Source organism: Astatotilapia calliptera, chromosome 20, assembly GCF_964374335.1.
Source record: "Astatotilapia calliptera chromosome 20, fAstCal68.1, whole genome shotgun sequence".
Lineage (NCBI taxonomy): Eukaryota > Metazoa > Chordata > Actinopteri > Cichliformes > Cichlidae > Astatotilapia > Astatotilapia calliptera.
In genome coordinates this window covers 36,969,660-36,987,375 of record NC_137441.1, presented here as the reverse complement: position 1 = coordinate 36,987,375, position 17,716 = coordinate 36,969,660, and the positions used below count along the sequence as shown (strand labels likewise).

The 17,716-nt window shown below is 42.1% G+C and overlaps 2 protein-coding genes across 2 annotated transcripts in view; both read right to left on the bottom strand.

Annotated features, from left to right (window-relative positions):
• cacna2d3a (calcium channel, voltage-dependent, alpha 2/delta subunit 3a) overlaps nucleotides 1-613 on the bottom strand; it is a 150,344-nt gene extending 149,731 nt beyond the window's left edge. The window contains exon 1 of the mRNA XM_080295138.1: nucleotides 408-613. The gene's annotated coding sequence lies outside the window, so the exon portion shown is untranslated. The remainder of the gene's footprint in view (nucleotides 1-407) is intronic.
• Nucleotides 614-3,622: 3,009 nt separating this feature from the next.
• atp6ap1lb (ATPase H+ transporting accessory protein 1 like b) lies at nucleotides 3,623-15,876 on the bottom strand. The gene is made up of 7 exons (XM_026154647.2): nucleotides 15,446-15,876; nucleotides 8,811-8,848; nucleotides 8,214-8,296; nucleotides 6,590-6,828; nucleotides 6,373-6,423; nucleotides 5,993-6,236; nucleotides 3,623-5,659 (listed from the first exon to the last, which is right to left on the bottom strand). The coding sequence occupies exons 1-7, from the start codon at nucleotides 15,577-15,579 to the stop codon at nucleotides 5,423-5,425; spliced, it is 1,026 nt and encodes a 341-aa protein (XP_026010432.2). The 5' UTR covers nucleotides 15,580-15,876; the 3' UTR covers nucleotides 3,623-5,422.
• Nucleotides 15,877-17,716: the final 1,840 nt, after the last annotated feature.

Genomic DNA, 17,716 nt, shown 5'->3' with positions numbered 1-17,716 from the left:
AACGCCGTTATTCCCATCACTGCTTACACTGTTGATGCTGTCTTTATAGGTATTGGACTGTAAAATTTTCGTATGAAGGCGGAATTTAAGCGTCATCAGCTGAAATTCATATGAATCTCTGCTACACTTGATGTAACCCGACTCTGACCATGAAACCACAGCAGTCACACACTATTCTTTACTAACTAAAGTGCTGAATCCATCACAGTACAGCAAACTATCCTGCAGAGTACTTTTATGCAGCCTTTAAATGGCAGTTAGTCTGCCTCAGTTTGACTTGCAGCATGTTTCACAACATGAAAAAAATAATGTCAGTACAGACCAACGACTGTACACCCAACATCTGATTTAAAAACACGAGGACGTGTAAGCTTGTAATGTATCAAATCCCACTGAGCAGCCCTTACCTTTAAAAATAACCTCTCTTCTTCCTCTCCATCTCTGAGTGAAGTTCGCCCTCTTTCTTTTCTCTCCCAGTGGAAAACAGCAGCAGGACCTTCAGCAACACGCTGCACACAAACAGTTTGTGTGTTTGCTGATGTTTGTTGAGCTGATAGAAACGTTGCATTTAAATTACCTGACACTTAAAAAAGTTACTCCTCCTCTGCTCCTCTTCAGTAGCGTTAGCTAGATGCTGAAGTAAGCACTGCAACTTATGGACATCTGCAGTCGTTTACGTAGTGTTGTTTAAAAACAACAACAACAAAAGCTCCCACTTTGAACCCCTGACTTTGCCACTCAGCATCTCTTTTCATGACCAACAGGACTGCCTTCCATGTGTTACTGTTTAGGCTCAGATGGGTTTGATGTTTGGAGGCTGGCATTTTCTAACTTGTTAAAGAAAAAGCAAGGAGCCTGTTATGAGGATGTAAGGAGTAGAAAGTACAGATATTTGTTTAAAAATGTTGGGAGTAAAAGTAAAAAGTAATCAGAAAATAAAGACTCAAGGAAAGTACACGAAACATGAAAACTGTACTTAAGTATCTCTGCTGTGGACTGATTTGACAAAAGTTGAACTTTTTGAAATGTTTGAGTCCCATAAAACTAACATTGAAATAAAAAGAAATCATTCCAACAGTCAAACATGGTGGTGGTAGTATGATGGTCTGGGGCTGCGTTGGTGCCTCAAGGCCTGGATGACTTACTGCAATTGATAGAACCTTGAACTCTGCTCTCTACCAGAAAATCCTGCAGGAAAATATCCGACCATCTGTTCAAGCCTTGAAGCTCGACACACATGGGTGATGCAGCAGGAAAATGATCCACCAGCAAGTCCACCTCTGAGTAGCTCTAAAATACATAGTGAAGGTTTTGGAGTGGCCTAGACAAAGTCGGAACTTAAATCCGATCAGGATGGTTTGTCAAGAAATTAAATAGGCTGGTCAACCTTAAAAACATTTTATTCAATCTTAAAAACCTTCCATTGTGGCTCAATTTAATTTGGCAAAGAAGAGTAAGCCAAAATTTTTCCACAGCAATGTGAAAGACTCATTGTCAGTCATCCAGTTATCGCAAATGCTTGCCAAGCAGTTATTAGGTTTAGGGGTTAGAGGTTAGAGGTCGCATAGGGCCGGGTAGGTTTGGATAGCTAGTTTTTGTTACTAAATGAAATCATTGCTGAAAAACTGCATTATGTATTTACTGATACATCAAAATCAGGAAGAAATGAGGAAGTGGGCACTGTAACAGTGGCTTTTTAAAATGAATCCACCAGCAGTCACTGCGCACTGCTCACCCGCTTCTGGAGTTAATGTTTATTTTAACATTTCGCTCGGATTGTAACCTGATGCTTTCTTGACTTTCGTGAACAATATATCAGCATAAGACCCGTTATTAAGAGTATTCTGCTGTTCTTTTTCAAATGCAGTACCAAGGATTGGACCACAAGATGTCAACATTTTTCCACATAAAAACAATCCCTTGATGGCAATTTAGTGTGTTCATTCTGTCATTATTGTACAGGAAGTGATGCATTTTACGTGTAAAAAGTACGTTTTTTTACCCAACATTTGACTCAAGAATACTTTGGTATACAGTGATCATGGTCAACTCAGTGACTGCAGGCTGCCCAGGTCCTGTGGCTGCAAAACAAGTCCAAATCACCAGCCCTCCATCACCATGCTTCAGCTTGTTTGTGCCAATATGCTATGTTTGATTTTCACCAAACGAGGCGCTGTGTATTATGACCAAACAGCTGCACTTTGATCTCGTCTGTCCAAAGAACAGAAGTGTTATAGGTGGTTCAGATGCAGCAAACCCAAGGGATGTGTCCATGTTCCTTTTACAGGGTAGAGGCAGCTTTTGCTAATAGCCAAACTTGTTTAGTCTTTTTATAATTTTATGGTCATGAATTTTTAAGTGTAACATGCTAACCGGGGCCTGCATAGTCTGAGATGTAGCTGTTTGGAATTGCATGGTCTGACCTTGGGGGGAATTTTCTGGGACATTCACTCCTGGGAAGATTGTGGCACATCTGAGTCCTCCAACCAGCAAACTACCAAAATTTGCTTTTAGAAAAACTTTAGAGATGTGATCACAATTACTTATGATTAGTTACTTAAGTGTATTGAGGCAGTATGTGTTTTTGTTGTTTTTCACAGGAATGCAGAGTCCTGTGAAACAATTTATTTCCCTGTCATGTTGTCTCACACTTTCAGTCCCTCTGAACCAGAATGAATGAAATGAACTATAAGTCTAAAGCACCAAACTTCAAGAATGACCATAAAATACAAACGACTGACCTTTTAACAAACAATTTAAATTCTTCAAGCATAAGTATTGTTTTCTCTCTTGTCCAGTTTTGTGTTTGCTGGCATCTGGATGTGAATCAGGGTATAAAAACTTGACAGTTCTGTCTGATGTCTGACCAGTTATGTGTCGTTTGTTTGCTTCAGTGACACTTTTTTAATTATAATTTTTATCTCCGTAGACTTAAAAAGCAACAACGTGTTTCAACAACTTTCTGCACTGACCCAACCCTTGCATCACATCTTGAAATCTACATTTGTGATGCTGCCGCTGCCAAGCGCTAGCTGATAGGATCACTTGTTGCCACTAGGTGTCTCTGTAGCATTTCAGCTGCTCTGGGTGATGTTAAGGGCTGAGAATATTATTTCATAATTATTCATCATCAAGGAGAGTCGTATTATAGCCACGTCTAGTCTGAGGCACATACTTTAGCCTGTTTCAGAGGCATGTGGATGAATCATTTAATGTGAACTCTGTTCAAACTGCGGATACGGAGTTATCCTGTGAAATCATCTCTTCAAAAGCATCAAAAGCAGAAAAGAGAACTGGCTTGAGATTGCAATTTAACTCATGGCTGCGACTGCCTTGGATGTTTCCACGAAGGAGTTTTATTGGGTATCTGCCGGCAGGTAAGACATTTTAGATCAGAGAGAGGTGAGAGGAGAGAGCAGATGGCACACAGGAGGGGGGGGGCCTGGCGCCCGACCTGGACACTGTGCTGGAAATCTGAAATTTGAATAACAGTTAACAAGATGAAGAAAATGTTTGAAACAATATTATGCAGGTTACCAAAAAGAAAACATGATGATGTTTTGAGTATGTGTATTGATGTTTTTAAGTGCAGCAAACTACTTCTAATATAAACACAACAGACTTTTTTTCCTCTGAATATCTTTTATTGTTCAGTCTACATCAGTCTGTGCTTAGACAAACTGCCTCCAATCTTTTCATAGTTTGTAGGATACATTTATGACCAAAAACACATTTCACACTGCTACAGATTGACAGAACTGCCATATTGAATGTTAAGATATCTATTTACTGTCATGCTGAGTGTTTTTATCAGAAGTAATGACTTACTGATGCTGTTACTGCTGCTAGTGTGGCATCTGGCATTATAATGGCATCTATGAGTCCTGATGGATGGACGGCATTCCATAGCATTGTCCTTCTATGGTAGGAATTTGCACTGTAATTTACAGTTCAATGAAACTGGACCTTACATCCTCAGCCCAGCGTAAAACAAATAGACAAACAATGTAATATGTTAATCCTTTGTCGTAAAAATCATATGCATTGATACTTTCACCAGTCCTTGAGCACAATGTCTTACGCTTATGCTTATTACTTGTGCAGTATTTGAAGATAGTAAAGAGCTATGATCGTATAGAGATCTTAAAGTATCTACAGCTTTGTATATCCTTTTGGTTATGAGGATTAGCATAGTCATCCTGTACCTAATAGTATTTCATGATTACAATGTATATAAAAAACCTCCGCAGAGTGACACTTTTGTACATGTTGTGTGTCTCTTTTTTGTTTTGTACATAGCTGTAATGGTTAGCTTTTATTTTCACATTGTCTTATTCTGTCTCTCACCATAATTTATGGCAACTTCTTTGTAGCTTCACTTTGGCAGTCAAATCCAGTGGTGCAGATGGAGGACCGTGGCCTCCCCTGGTCAAACAACGAGAGTCATTTCATCCCAAGACCCGCGTTCCTGCCAAGCCCTACGACGGGCCGTCTTGTGCAGCATAGTTCCTTGTAGAGTCTTTGAGTTTGTGGTTAGTGCGAAAGCACTAACCAGTGTTGTGCTAGTTGGTAGAAACCCCCTTATCTTGCTGGTCTGTTTAAAGGCCATTTCACAGTTAAGTCCCAAGCAGCAGTCTTGTTCAGGGGCAGGGTGAGAGATGCCAGAGGCTCTGAAGGGCCAGTAGTGTTGGCACATTCACTCCAGTCACTCCGATGCTAGACCAGTGGTTCCTGAAATTTCCCTCTGCTTACCAGTCCACAGCTTTTCAAGCTCCTTCTACTTCATGCCATATCTGATTATTTTAAGCTGCAACTTAAGCCAGCCTCTCTGTAATCCTCATTATTAGGAAACACTGCACTAGCCAAAGTAGACTTTTCAGCATGTAGCTAATACGGCTATCTCTGCTGTAAAACTGGCTCTTTGAAGTATTTCCTACAGCAATGTCAGAGAAAGTTTTGTCGTAAAAGCTTGTCGGCCATGTAGTACATACATTTATACATCTGATGCTAGCTGTATTAGCTACAGCTGGTAGGCTGATAAGGTGTTTAATAGCTGACTGGGGTAAAGAACTGTATACACTGTTGCCCTTCAGGGCCCCGGGACAGACCTTGACCTTTGACATCAGGGTCATGAGCCATCTCTGGGAGAGGCTTGAACATCCACAGGCTTCGTTCAAAATATGGACGCCGAGACGCAGGTCAATGAGGAAAGATGAAAAAGTATCCCACCACGGTCTACATTTACTTAAAGCAGTTAAGACTTGGAAGGTTTTCATATGAACAGGCAAAGTTGTCATTTTGTTAAACAAATATTCAGTGGAGGATACTTTTTCGATCTTGTAGTCCCTTGTGCTCCCCGCAGCCTTGCTTCTCAGCTTTCTCTCCCTCTCTCCCCTGCCATCTTCTGGCTCTTCGCTTTCCTTCACAGACTGTTTTTGTCTGGCAACTCTGCCTCTGGACTGCGGGGGAAGTAGACTGTGGCTTTGTGCTCCTCGTAGCGGTCGATGTGCTTAAGGTGTACCACCATATGCAGGGCATAGGCTAAGACGAGGAGCAGAATCAAAGATGTCACCAAGCCCATGAGGATGGCTGGTGTCAGGAAAGTAGCGCAGTCACTGGCCGATGCAAACTTGTCTGACTGAACATTGAAGGCCTGGATCTGGAAGAGCAAAGAGAAGCCAGAAAGATGAGATTAGGCTGAACTAAAGAGGACAACTGGCTCTTACTGGGCTTACCAAGCATCGAGAAACTGGGCAGATGGACAGGTTGAGACAGCCTAAGCAGATGGCTGAGCAGACAGAGTGGAAACAGACTGACAGTCTGCCAAACAGGCAGGAAAAGGACAGACTGACTGACCTATGGCCGAACAGGTGTAGCACGAAGGCAAAAAGCTGGCAAACATGCACACGTATAGAGACCAGGACAGACAAATGTGCAGACATTATTAGAAGAGTTACACAACAAAGGCTGTGCCCTTTGTGCGACAGTATACCTGGAAATCAGTGAACGTGATGTGCCAGTTAGCAGATGTGTCAGTGTGGGAGCTGGGCACTAGCAGGGTGTCGTATTTGTGCAGGCTGCTGACGTGCTGGCAATGGTAGGAGGAAGTGGCAGGAGCGTAGACCTCGCTGGCATTGAATGTAGCCTCTTGGGTCCAGTTGTAGTGGATGTGGACGCTGTCTAGTGTGAACCAGTTTTGACCAGCTGCCTCGTAAAAAGTATTGGACATCTGTAGTCTGGTGGAGGCACAGTTCAGTTTGTTAGATGCACAGTCCGCACACGACCACTTACGCTGTAAACTGTACGTTCGAATACAACAATAATGTTGAATGTGATAAATAAAACGTAGGAAGTTAGTCAGTGTGTTTTTACCTTATTACAAGACCTCGCAAATCCTCCACGTCACCAAACTTTAAAGAAAGCCTTCGGCAGAAAAAGAAACGTAAACATTTAACACAGAAACCCAGAGGAACCGTCAGTGCAAGATCAACTTCCTTCTACTGCCTTGTCTGATAACAAGGTTGTGAAATATAATGCATCATGCACAATGTTAAAGCAACTGCGCAGTAAGGGGTCCTCAGTGACTTACGTAGCTTTCTCTTTGGTGCAGATGGAGCCTTTAGTGTCCACAGGTGAGTTTGGGTTAAAGACCCTTTCAGTTAGATCGATGAAGGTGTGGTTCCTGTAGCGGATAGCGAGTCGCTTTGCCTTAAACAGAATGCAAGTCTTCCCGTTGTAAGACACGCTCAGCGGGCCATAAGGCCCCATCAGAGACTGGAGCAGCTTCCTCTTACTGTGAGAAATCCCAGGATGGTGCCAGTTAAAAGGCTGCCAACATATGAAGAAAGTCATTAAGCACAGGAGCAATTTCAAAAATGACAGTAAATCTGCAGAAAAAGCACGAGTAGCTGCACTTTTGCATTCCCAGCTTCATCCTTCTACGCTTTCTATATGTGCTTTTCCCTGTTTCAAAGGCTGGAAGTGGCTGTGACAGTGTGTCCAATAAATAAGTTAATCTAGAAATCAAAAGAATTTCTATTTGTTGAAGCCAATCAAATTAACCTCTTAAGCCCCAACGCCCCCTGATACGGGGGCAAAAGGCAGGAGATCAGTTAGGCTCGGGGCTTATGAGGATAATAAAATATTCTGTAACCTGTGATTACTTTATATAATTATATAACGTGAGCCAAACAATTCGACAGTGTAATCCACTTATTCATTGTAAAATCATCTAAATGAAACAGTATAAAGTTTTGCTTCCCCCCCCCCCATAAAAGCAGACCCTGGTGGATCCAGCTGCTCAACAAGGAAACAGCTTCAGAGACCATAAATCCAACTTATCCTATTCCTTCATCTGTGCAGCCGTTTCTGTCACCGTTGCTCTTCCACAGCATATGTCAGCGTGACACGTGACACGTGCATACAATCGCCAACCAGCTCCTGATTTATTTCCACACCAAGCGAGCTTGACTTAGTGCACGAGCTACCGTGCCTCCTTTTTATGCATGCAGTGATATTTGATTTCAAAAGGGCAATTTAAAAATCACCTTTCTGTCAAGCTTGTCATCATGATTATAATTTCACTCGTGTGTAAAGTTCAGTGGACCAACCGCCACTTGAATGCTAAATGAGGAAGGAGCTGTGCGTGGAAAACAGGATCTTTCTGAATTTGCAGACATTTGTGTGGCAGCTGTTCTGCTGGTTGTGAAAATAGTAACTGCCTCTCTGTCTGGCTTTTTAATCTCTGTGCTCAAAGGCTACACTGGAGGCTGTTTGACTTAAGCCAGCACTAATTTACAATATATATATAAAGACGTAGTCACACTGTGATATTACTCTTAAATAACTGGGTATGTGTGGCAATTTTCCAAAACATTTTAAAACTAGTCGTTACTATAACAGTAATGATATAAAAATCTTTGTAAAAGAATCAGTTCACCAGTATTAACTGATACAACTGGATGCAACAGCGTATGCAGCATGTTTATTGCAGAATTTTCAGTGGCAGCAGTCCTGTGTGTGGGTGGCAAAGATGTTTTACCTCTGGTGAATATGAGACTACAATATTCCCACATTCAAGGTCATGCAGTATGGCTGAGTGAGCATGCTCTGTTTTGTTTGCGAGCATCCTAGTGTGTGTTTCGGTGTGTATCTGTATGTGCGAGCGAATGGCTGATGGTGGAGAGAGCCAGGCAAGAACAGAGAGACTGTACCTGCAGTATTCTCCTGAGTGGGTTTTCATCTTCGGGCGTCAAATAAACCTCTTCACTTTCTAAGCCGTACTCACCATCTTGACCTGAAAACACGCACACGTTACCGCATCGTTGAAGATGTTGGTACACAAAAAAGGCTGCTTGCAATACTGCGTTACAGATTGCAACATAATCGTGGAAGTTCGCACGATATTAAACGCACACAGTCACAAAGAGGCTTTGTGTGCACCTCATTGCTCAGGCTCGTATCTATTTCCAGCTGTTTTGCGTCATCACACTGACTCATCGGCAGTTTATTTCACAGTTACGGTGCTAAGTGTTTACAAATACTGTTTATCTGGATCCAGAAACATACGTTTATGTAACGGAAAAGAATGTTTTCATCGATTTTCCACCTTTGTGTCAGAGAGCATAAAAACAGCAGCACGTCTTCCCACTGTGTGCACGGATCGTATGTGCTCCACACTTCATAACGCTGAATGTCTCCAGTGTTGGAAAGAAATGCATTTGTCACGTCTATCCAACACATCAGTGTCAAAGTTACCATGGCAGGTTTGATTGAATCAGGCCTCGTGTCACACCAGATCTGTTACTTACTTGATGTGACTCTTGTTGCTTGTTTGGGGTTCTCTTTGCTGTGGGAAAGACAGAACACACAATCAGGTCCTGCAACTGCAACACAAAGGATCATTTTTAAGACTTTTCTTTCGTTAATAATGCTTCAATCTGTAACAGCTGCAAAAATCCATTTTCTACAAACACAACAAACACACAACAACAACAATAAAAAAGGTCGGTTTACATAAAATTGAGTATTATGCAAAAACATGTGCATTTTAATGTACTGCGTGCAACTAAATGTTCCATGAAATACAACAAAACGAGCTGTTTTATATATCTAACTGATATGTTTTATGTTTTAGCATTTAGACCAAAATGCCACCAAATGCAAGGTTCATGCCACAGCTGCTCTAAAGTAACATTAATGGTAACTAACAAAATCACATTTTAAGTCTCTGTAACAGCTGATTCAGCAGTATGTAAAAGCTTATTAGCTAAAGTGATGTTTTTAATGCTAAAATCTAATTATTACTAATTATAATCTATTATTACTGCTATCAAAGAATTTTGAAATTTACTGTTATACAAATAACAGCTGAAAAAAATAGTGAAACAAACTTTTTGCAGTTATTTACTTGCATGGCTGAACAGACAATGTTGTTTTTTAGTTGTTGCATTTTATGCTGAGTAATTCCAAACTTCTCTGAACGGTTTAGTGTGCCGGCTCAAATGTGGGTGTAAAAACACGAGTTCAGCTTGTTTTTGTCTAATGAATAACAAAATCTTTCTGGTTAGACTTCTAAAATAGTCTTTAAACAGGCGAAGTCATTTCCAAACAGGTAATTATGCTTCTTTAGTCTGTTTATACGTGTATATGTGCCATATTTAAAAGACTTCTTTCCATGTGGGAGCACAGAGCACAACGACACATTTACTCATTGTATTGTTGTTTGTCTGGTGTGTGGCTTTTTCTATAAATGTGTCTTTGATTTGGGACTGACCCACACTGTGTACTGGGAACAGATTTTTCCACACCTTTGTCCTTGCCCTGCTGCTCTTGGTCTATTTAAACTCCACACAGCCTGGACTTCTTAAGCTCATCCTGATCCTTTTAACTGTCTAATCAAAGACGTGATACAACAATTGGCTTACGAAGTGGCGCTAGCTACTTCTGTTTATTGCAGCGGTCCAGCTAGAAGCCTGATCGTGACCTGCCCTCATCCATTATTTGGACTGGCTTCCTAAGCTAGAGAGTTATAATGGGCTTATAAAAGTTAAATCCCAAGATCTGTTGGAGTGAGTATTACAATTAACATCTGTCTTTTGGGTCATCACCTGTTACTTTAGTCACTTTCTCAGCTTTGTTTGGCAGCATTTCAAGTCATTTTATGAACTGCAGTACAACAAAAACAATGCATGGAGGGAACTTCTGTCATTATCTTTGTTATTTAGTTGAATATCAACGCTGCAAATTTCTTCTTAAAAGACAGAAAGAGGATGACCTGAATATTTATACACACAAAACGCACAAAAGCCAACTGAAACATCTGCTGTGAAGGACTGCTCACAATTATGTTTCAGACAAAAGTGCAACAACCTCCCTTAAATCCTGTGATAAAAAGGGGACATGAGAATTTATTTTCTTACAGTTTATTTATTATTATTATTTACTTATTTTGGAGTTAAAAAATGCAGATTTATTTCACACAATTTTAATTAGGAGCCCAAGGTGAAGGTGGGATACTGAGCAGGTAAGCAGACAGCTGACAAATGAAAAGGAATCAGACGGTTAGTCTGGGAGGAAGCTGCCAGACATATCAGTGCCAGGAGACTGGAGCAGTTATTTGGCCGTATGGTGCCGTTTCCACCTGGGCAATATGGTGTAGTGAAGTGTCAGATGGATTAGGATTAGTGGTAAGAACAGGCCAGGTCCACTGGGGCCCAAGTTATGAGCGACGAGGCCCAGAACAAGATGAAGAGATTAAGGACTGATGTCAGAGGCTGCAGCGTTCAGAACTGGAGACTGCATCAGACCTGACCTCTGAAATCGTGACTTCTGTACAGAGGTCCAAGCGATTTGAACTTTGGCCATGACGACCAATTCAATTCAAAACATGGCAGGAAAGTGTGTGTGAAATAAATATCTCCTTTCATTTTTATATAAAACTATATCAAATCATTATTAGAGATATATGACCTCACTGTTACTTATACAACAGGTTGTGTTTTGTTCCATGAAATAACTTTATAATTTCAGGTATATGGATAAAAAAAATATTAAAAAACAAAACATGAAATTCTGCAATAAGCTTGTGGGATGAAATACGTGGACAGAGACTCGGGCTTTCTGTGCACAGCAACAGCACTGTTGACGTTTCAGCTTTCTTGCTACAATCCTGCAGTTATCAGGTGAGCAGATGCAGGAATAATAATAATAATCATCAGTTCAGCCGCATCGGCATGATGATTTCTGCTGAATTGTAATGAGTACACGCTCTCGTGTCAGTCTCATTTATAACACACGTGTGCCAACTTTTACATCAAGTCCAAGTCGTCCTGTATTCTTATGTATACATTCCAAAGGACTCGCTCCCACGTACTGGCTCCCTAAGCTATTGTATGAAAAACAATAACAGGGTTTATGTATATGGTAAATCCAAATATTTATATTTGCCTCGGTGAATGCTGGGTAAGCATGACTGTATGAAACAGCTGCCAAAAGCACTACATTTGGCAGCAGGCAGCTGCAACTGAAACCTCACTACGTGGTAGACACTTGGCTGCTGCTCACTGACTGCCTGCACTAATATTGGGGACATATATGATATTATAGCTACAAAAAGACTTCAAAAAGCCTTTAATATCTGATATATATTTATCTCTCTGATATTCATTACGAGTTAATGAAAACATTTCAGTTACAGAAACACTCAGATGAACTAAATCAACCACAAGCAAATAAGGACGTCTTCCTGCACATCTTCCCGGGCCTCAGCTGGCTGATAGGTGCCAGAGGAGGCTGCGCAAGTGTGCAAGTGCTAACTAAAGCCCAGCCGACTGTTCCTGTGCCAGTTTCACGATATCAGCAGACCTGGACTTCTGCAGCCCCATCATTGGCTCAGCCGGTCACACGGTGCCTGAGTGCTGAACAAACCCTTTATATAATCAAAGCCAAGCCTGAGCCACTCCTTGGGTCCCCGCAGTCCCCTCACATATAACAAAATAAATAAACCCCCTGCAAATGTTCAAACGTGCTCCCATGCATTATTCGTGTCCACTTTAACAGTATGATGATAGCCTCAATACATAATGATGACAATCTTAAAATTACAGATATTTTCAGCACTTCAATCTATCAAGCCTACACGTGGGATCTCAGTCGGTACATGTTTACTGGACATTCTTGCTCAAGCGTGCAGATAGCTGATTATCTCGGCTCGTCTGGGCTTCTGCTGTGAGCTGCTGAGCAGAGAAAAGGTGTGGTGCCTGAACCCAAACTTGTAAACAAGTCCCATTAGCTTCTGCTAACACAGAGCGCTGCACTGTGATGCTCTGTAAACCACGATCAGTCCACCCAACCCTTTACATTCGACAGCCTTAGTACAATGAGTTTTAAATACTGTGGTTCATTCATCTCACAAACTGAATTTTTTTATTCAAAATGCAACAAAATGATGAGAGGTAACATTTCTTTAACATATATATATGTATCCACTAATTTTAGATCTCTCAGCCTACAATCACTGTCATTGTGTAGCTCAGCTGTGCATCCAGTGATGTGTTCTAACTGCTCATATTTCCTTGTATTATACCTACATGAAACTTCAAACCCAGATATGGCAGCATTTCACAATGTACAGGAAGAACTTCTATTGCTGGCTAACATTAATGTCAGAGCCATAATATTTTTTAGGCATGCAAAACATACTCTACTTTCAATTGTTTAAAATTATTTAATCAGACAATAAACGATTATCCCTGGCAAGGCAGGAAAACATGTCTTAATCCCAGACTGTGCAGGTGTTGGCCTATTGATAGATTTATTAGTACAGATTAAGATTTGGGAGTTGGTTGGAGTCTGGCTGCTATTTCTGTGGAGCTCTGGTTGTGCTAGAGTTGTGCAAATCTTCCTACTCCTTTGAGATCAAAGGGTTAAGGGTCAGGGCAGCAGTGCTGAAACGTTATGAGTGCATTCAAACAGGGACTAGAACACACGATTGTTCACTTTTGACCTGATTTTTTTTCATTTTGTAAACACAGTACACATTTTTATGATTTTAAATAGTTAGTGAAATATTCTACAATTAGCTGCTGGTCTTTTTAACCCTTTAATCTTTCTCCAAATAGGATCACTCAACAGTCGTCTACTGGAAATCTAGCACTTTGACCTCTAATCTCTATGTTAAAGTCAGGTCAAGCTACATTTCAGCACATGCTGACTACAGAACGTGATGGATACACTTTTTACAGTTACAGCCACATGACTGACAAACAGACTGAAGCAAGCATGCGTGGGACAGTGGGTGCAACTTGGAGCCTTGATGAGCTGTATATCGTATACTTGCTCTCTGTTCTTTGCAAAAAACACCGTTTTATACAAAACAATTTATATTGACAGGTTTTTGCAACTTGAGGATAAATTTACCTTAATATGGAAAAGCATGCAAGACATCTTGTGCTATTCTAGACACCACTGGGAATTATAAACACTCGGAGGCTATTTTTCACTGTACAGTGGGAGTGATAAAATGCAAGTGTGATGTCACAGACTCAAGATACTGTGTTACGGAAATGTTTGAGAAATGTATCGGGACGTTACTAATTTAAAACTGGATTCCATGGATAACTGAACTAACTGAAGTTTGATTAAAACATAAAACATTAAAACATGATCTTCTGATGTTATGTTCACAACGTCAGAGGAGCATGTTGTGAAGGTCTCCAAGACTTCTTAGTCTTGCAGCATAAAAAGGTCCAAATAGAAACAACATTTTAAACACTTCATAAGAACTTTAAACTGCAGCTACAGAACCTCCTGCGTTTGCTCTCTCAGTGTGTGATTTCCAAAATTACAACTTCATTTGAATCCTATTAGAAATTTATAGTATATATGCAAATATATATATTTAAATTGCCAAAGGTTTACTGGAAAATTTTGAATATTATTTAAAATGTATTTAATTATAACATGCTTAAAAGTTTAGATATTTAGCTATAGACAGATTATGATTTACACTAAATATGTCTATGGCTAAGAGCTTTATAATGCTGCGAAGCTCTAGGCTATTAAACTTTGCCACTTCCATATTGCATCTGCTACAGTACCAGACATCACTTCACTCACAATGTCTCGTTTCCTGCCTTTTGTCTTGTCATTACTTTCCTGCAAAACCTTCTGTCTCACTGTACCTTTCCTTCTACGGTTCCAGTGTTATGCTCCACTACAAGGCTGCTTTTATGTAACAGCATTTCGGAGTGTGTCAGCGCTGAGACCGAGGCTGCGTCTGGGGACCAGAGCTGTTACGTTGCAGAGTTACATACAAAGTTTGATCCAGGCAATAGGCTCACAAACCCCTGGAGATGTTTGCGCAGCCTTTCTCTGTCAGAGGCTATCTGTCTGGGTTTTACGACTCCAAATTGAGCTGGAATGAAAGAAATCCCGCGAGAATTCTTATATTAGGCTCTAAATCCAAGTTATTTGTGCCCCTGACTTGCAAACATGTGTACAGATAAGATTGTTCGTGCAACAAATGAAAGCATCGCAGTAATAATCTCCCACCCCTCCACAGTGTATTACCACACTCAAAGTGCAATAACAAGGGAAATCATTTGAACTATGATTAAAGAGCACTGAATGAGAAACTGTGGCTCTGAAGCATTTGTGCTATAGAGGATTGTGTGAACCATCGTGCATGGCATAGTTTCAAGAGCCTTACATGGATTTGGCACCGTATTATAGGTCTTTGCTGTGATGTCTCTGTAAGCAGGCAGGAACTGGCGCTAGCAAAAGCCCTGGCTGCTTGCTCGCTGCTGTCCCTGTCACACTGTTGTGAATGCCTGTACATCTGAGCCCTGAATATTTTATCCAGATTTGACCTGCAGGACTGCATGTGCATTATGCAGACATAGCTGGCTAAAATTCTCCTCTCCACTCTTCCTCTCTCTCTCCCCCTCCTCTCTCACTGACTGCATCAGTAAACAGACCCCAACAGACCATCCCTGATGCATCCTCTCCACCCTGTCCCATCCTTGTTTACCTTTCCTTCCTGCTTCCTTGTCTTCTCTTCTTTCTCCTCTCCTTCCTTCCTCTACCTCTCCTGCGGGCCCACTGCCCCAACCTTATTTAGCTTCCTCTTGCCAGACCAGCACTACTGTACAGAGACAACAGCCCCATCCGTGATCGATGAGCAGCGTCTGATGCAGTCCCCAACACTGAGGCAAACAAAGCCTCGCACCTCGGCTCTTTCTGGCACACCAACACTGCCCGAACCCATAATTTGAGGCATACCCAAGGTGAAATGTCCAAAAGCGTTGCAAAGGAGAAAGAGAGGGGCGACAAAAACGACCCTAAGAGAACACATCAGCATCTCAGCATCCCTGCATGCATCTCCGTGTACCCCTCCCCCTCCCCTACACCCCTCCTCTGTTCACAGCCTTAGAGATGGATTTACCTCGTGTCCAAGATCTCAGGCACTTCGTCATAGGTAAGTCCTGGCTGTGCTTCTTCGTCGTGGAACGAGAGCCCAGGCCGGCTGAGAGCGGACAGCAAGGCGAGGGAGCAGAGGAGGAATGCGTGTGCAGCCATTGAGACAATAAGAGGAGACTGCCGCTGGTTGCGCTCCGCTTCATAATCTGCTCTTCAAGCAGCGCCCGAGACCCAGCTCCTCTGACTGGCAGGCACCGCGGCCAATCAGCTGCGAGCAGAGTCGATCGGTGTGCGTCACAGTCCCCCACTCCTCGCTGCACCTTCTCTCCTCTCGCCCTACTCCCTTCTCTGTCATCCTCCCTCTGCTGCCTCTCACTTTGCTCACCCTCCCGCATCCATTCCTGCGCTCTCGGTCTTCTTTCCCCTCTTTCATGCTCACATGGCTGCAGGCACGCCACAGAGGCTCAGTTCTTTTTTCATTTCTTCAAAAACATTTCATCATACCTATGCTACCAACAAACAAACCAATAAAAAAATAAATAAATAAGCACAGTGGGCACAGACGTACTCACACGTTCGGCCACACACGTTGACACGCGCGCCTGCGCACACGAACACACGCGCAGACTAAACGGCCACACTCGTATCTCTGTGGAAAATCACCTGAGAATGACAAGGTCAGGTTGTGTAGGAGGACAGCAGGATGTGGACATGTCTTTAGGTGGCCGAAGGGAGGGGGGGGGACACAGAGCCAGAGCTGCATGACCTAGATCGCCAGTGCGCTGCCACAGTAGCAGAATTAATTCATTTGATGTGTTGTTGTGAGCACTGAAGAAGGCCCGAGGCTGAGGAAATTGTCCACTGAGGCTGCAAATATGGATGACAGAAGCAGCTGAGCAGCCGTGGGTAAGACGAGAGCGAGGGTCCAGCACTGAAGACCCCCCACGGCTGATTCCGTTTCCTCCTCATTATCTAGCCCGCATGCGTGAGACGCCGCAGGATCTCGATACGTCTTCTCAAAGGCCTATCTTTCATTTCCATATCCCATGATGGGATGATTTTCGTTAAGAGTGGTTATATAACTGCATGTGGTGACCTAGTATCGTGGTAGATTTTCACATCGATGCGTGGTAATGATTCATAAGAACGACTGCCAAGCGAAATTGTGGATACCCCGTCGCTTTCTTTCATAAAGCAAACATCACTCTGGTTCTCTAGAATAATAGTAGTGTTCAGTAGCTCACCCTCCTTTGCAGATAAAGTCTGCAGACAGATAGATAGATAGATAGATAGATAGATAGATAGATAGATAGATAGATAGATAGATAGATAGATAGATAGATAGATAGATAGATAGATAGATATGTGGCTGTGCATGGTTTTGTGAGTGACGTGTGTGTTTGTGCTAAGGCTAAAATATTGCTGAATGTGTGAGAGGTCAGCTATGAGACAGACTTTTGCCCATACAGTAACAGGAGTTGACCGAAGGCTGCCTCAGCCCTCTACAGTGCGTCAGCCTGCCTCGGTCACTTCAGCAGGCCACTGTGTCAGTCTACTGCAGGGAAAGTGCAAACTAGACTGTCACTGCTGCCATCAGAGCATGACAGCATCACAAAAGACAATCAGGTGTGATGACTTCAGAAGACAGTATTACCCAGTGATGTCTCGTGACATTAGCCTCAATGCCATTCCGCTCTCGAGGATGGTCAATACAGATAGTTTAGCTTGGAAAATGGAGAAATCGCAGCAGCGATTCATTGAAACATTTGCAAAAATAAATGAAAATGCAGTATATAAGGCAAAAATTGAGTTTCTACCATTTAATGAGCTTGGAAGTCAATATTTGTTATGACCATCTTTATTCTTCAGCACAGCCTGATCTCTCCTAGGCAAGCTTTTTTGTAATTTCCTGAAGCAGTCTTCAGTGATAGATCTCCAGGCTTCTTGGAGGACATTCAAAGCTTTTCTTTGGGTGTTGGCTGCCTTTTATTTTCTTCTCTGTCAAGATGATCCCACACTGCTTCATAATGTTGAGATCCAGATTCTGGGGAGCCCAGTCCATGATGGTTAGTGTTCCACTGTGTTTTTCTGCACCGGCAGTGCGTTTGGGATCATTGTCATGGTGAAAATAAAGCCACTATCAGTCCAAATGGTTTTGCATTGTGGATTAAAATCTGATGGTACATTTCTGTGTTCACAGTTCCATCCATTTTGAGAGACCCCCAACACATTTGACTAAAATGCAGCCCAAAACCATGACCGAGCCTCCACTGTGTTATTCAAATGGCTGTAGGCA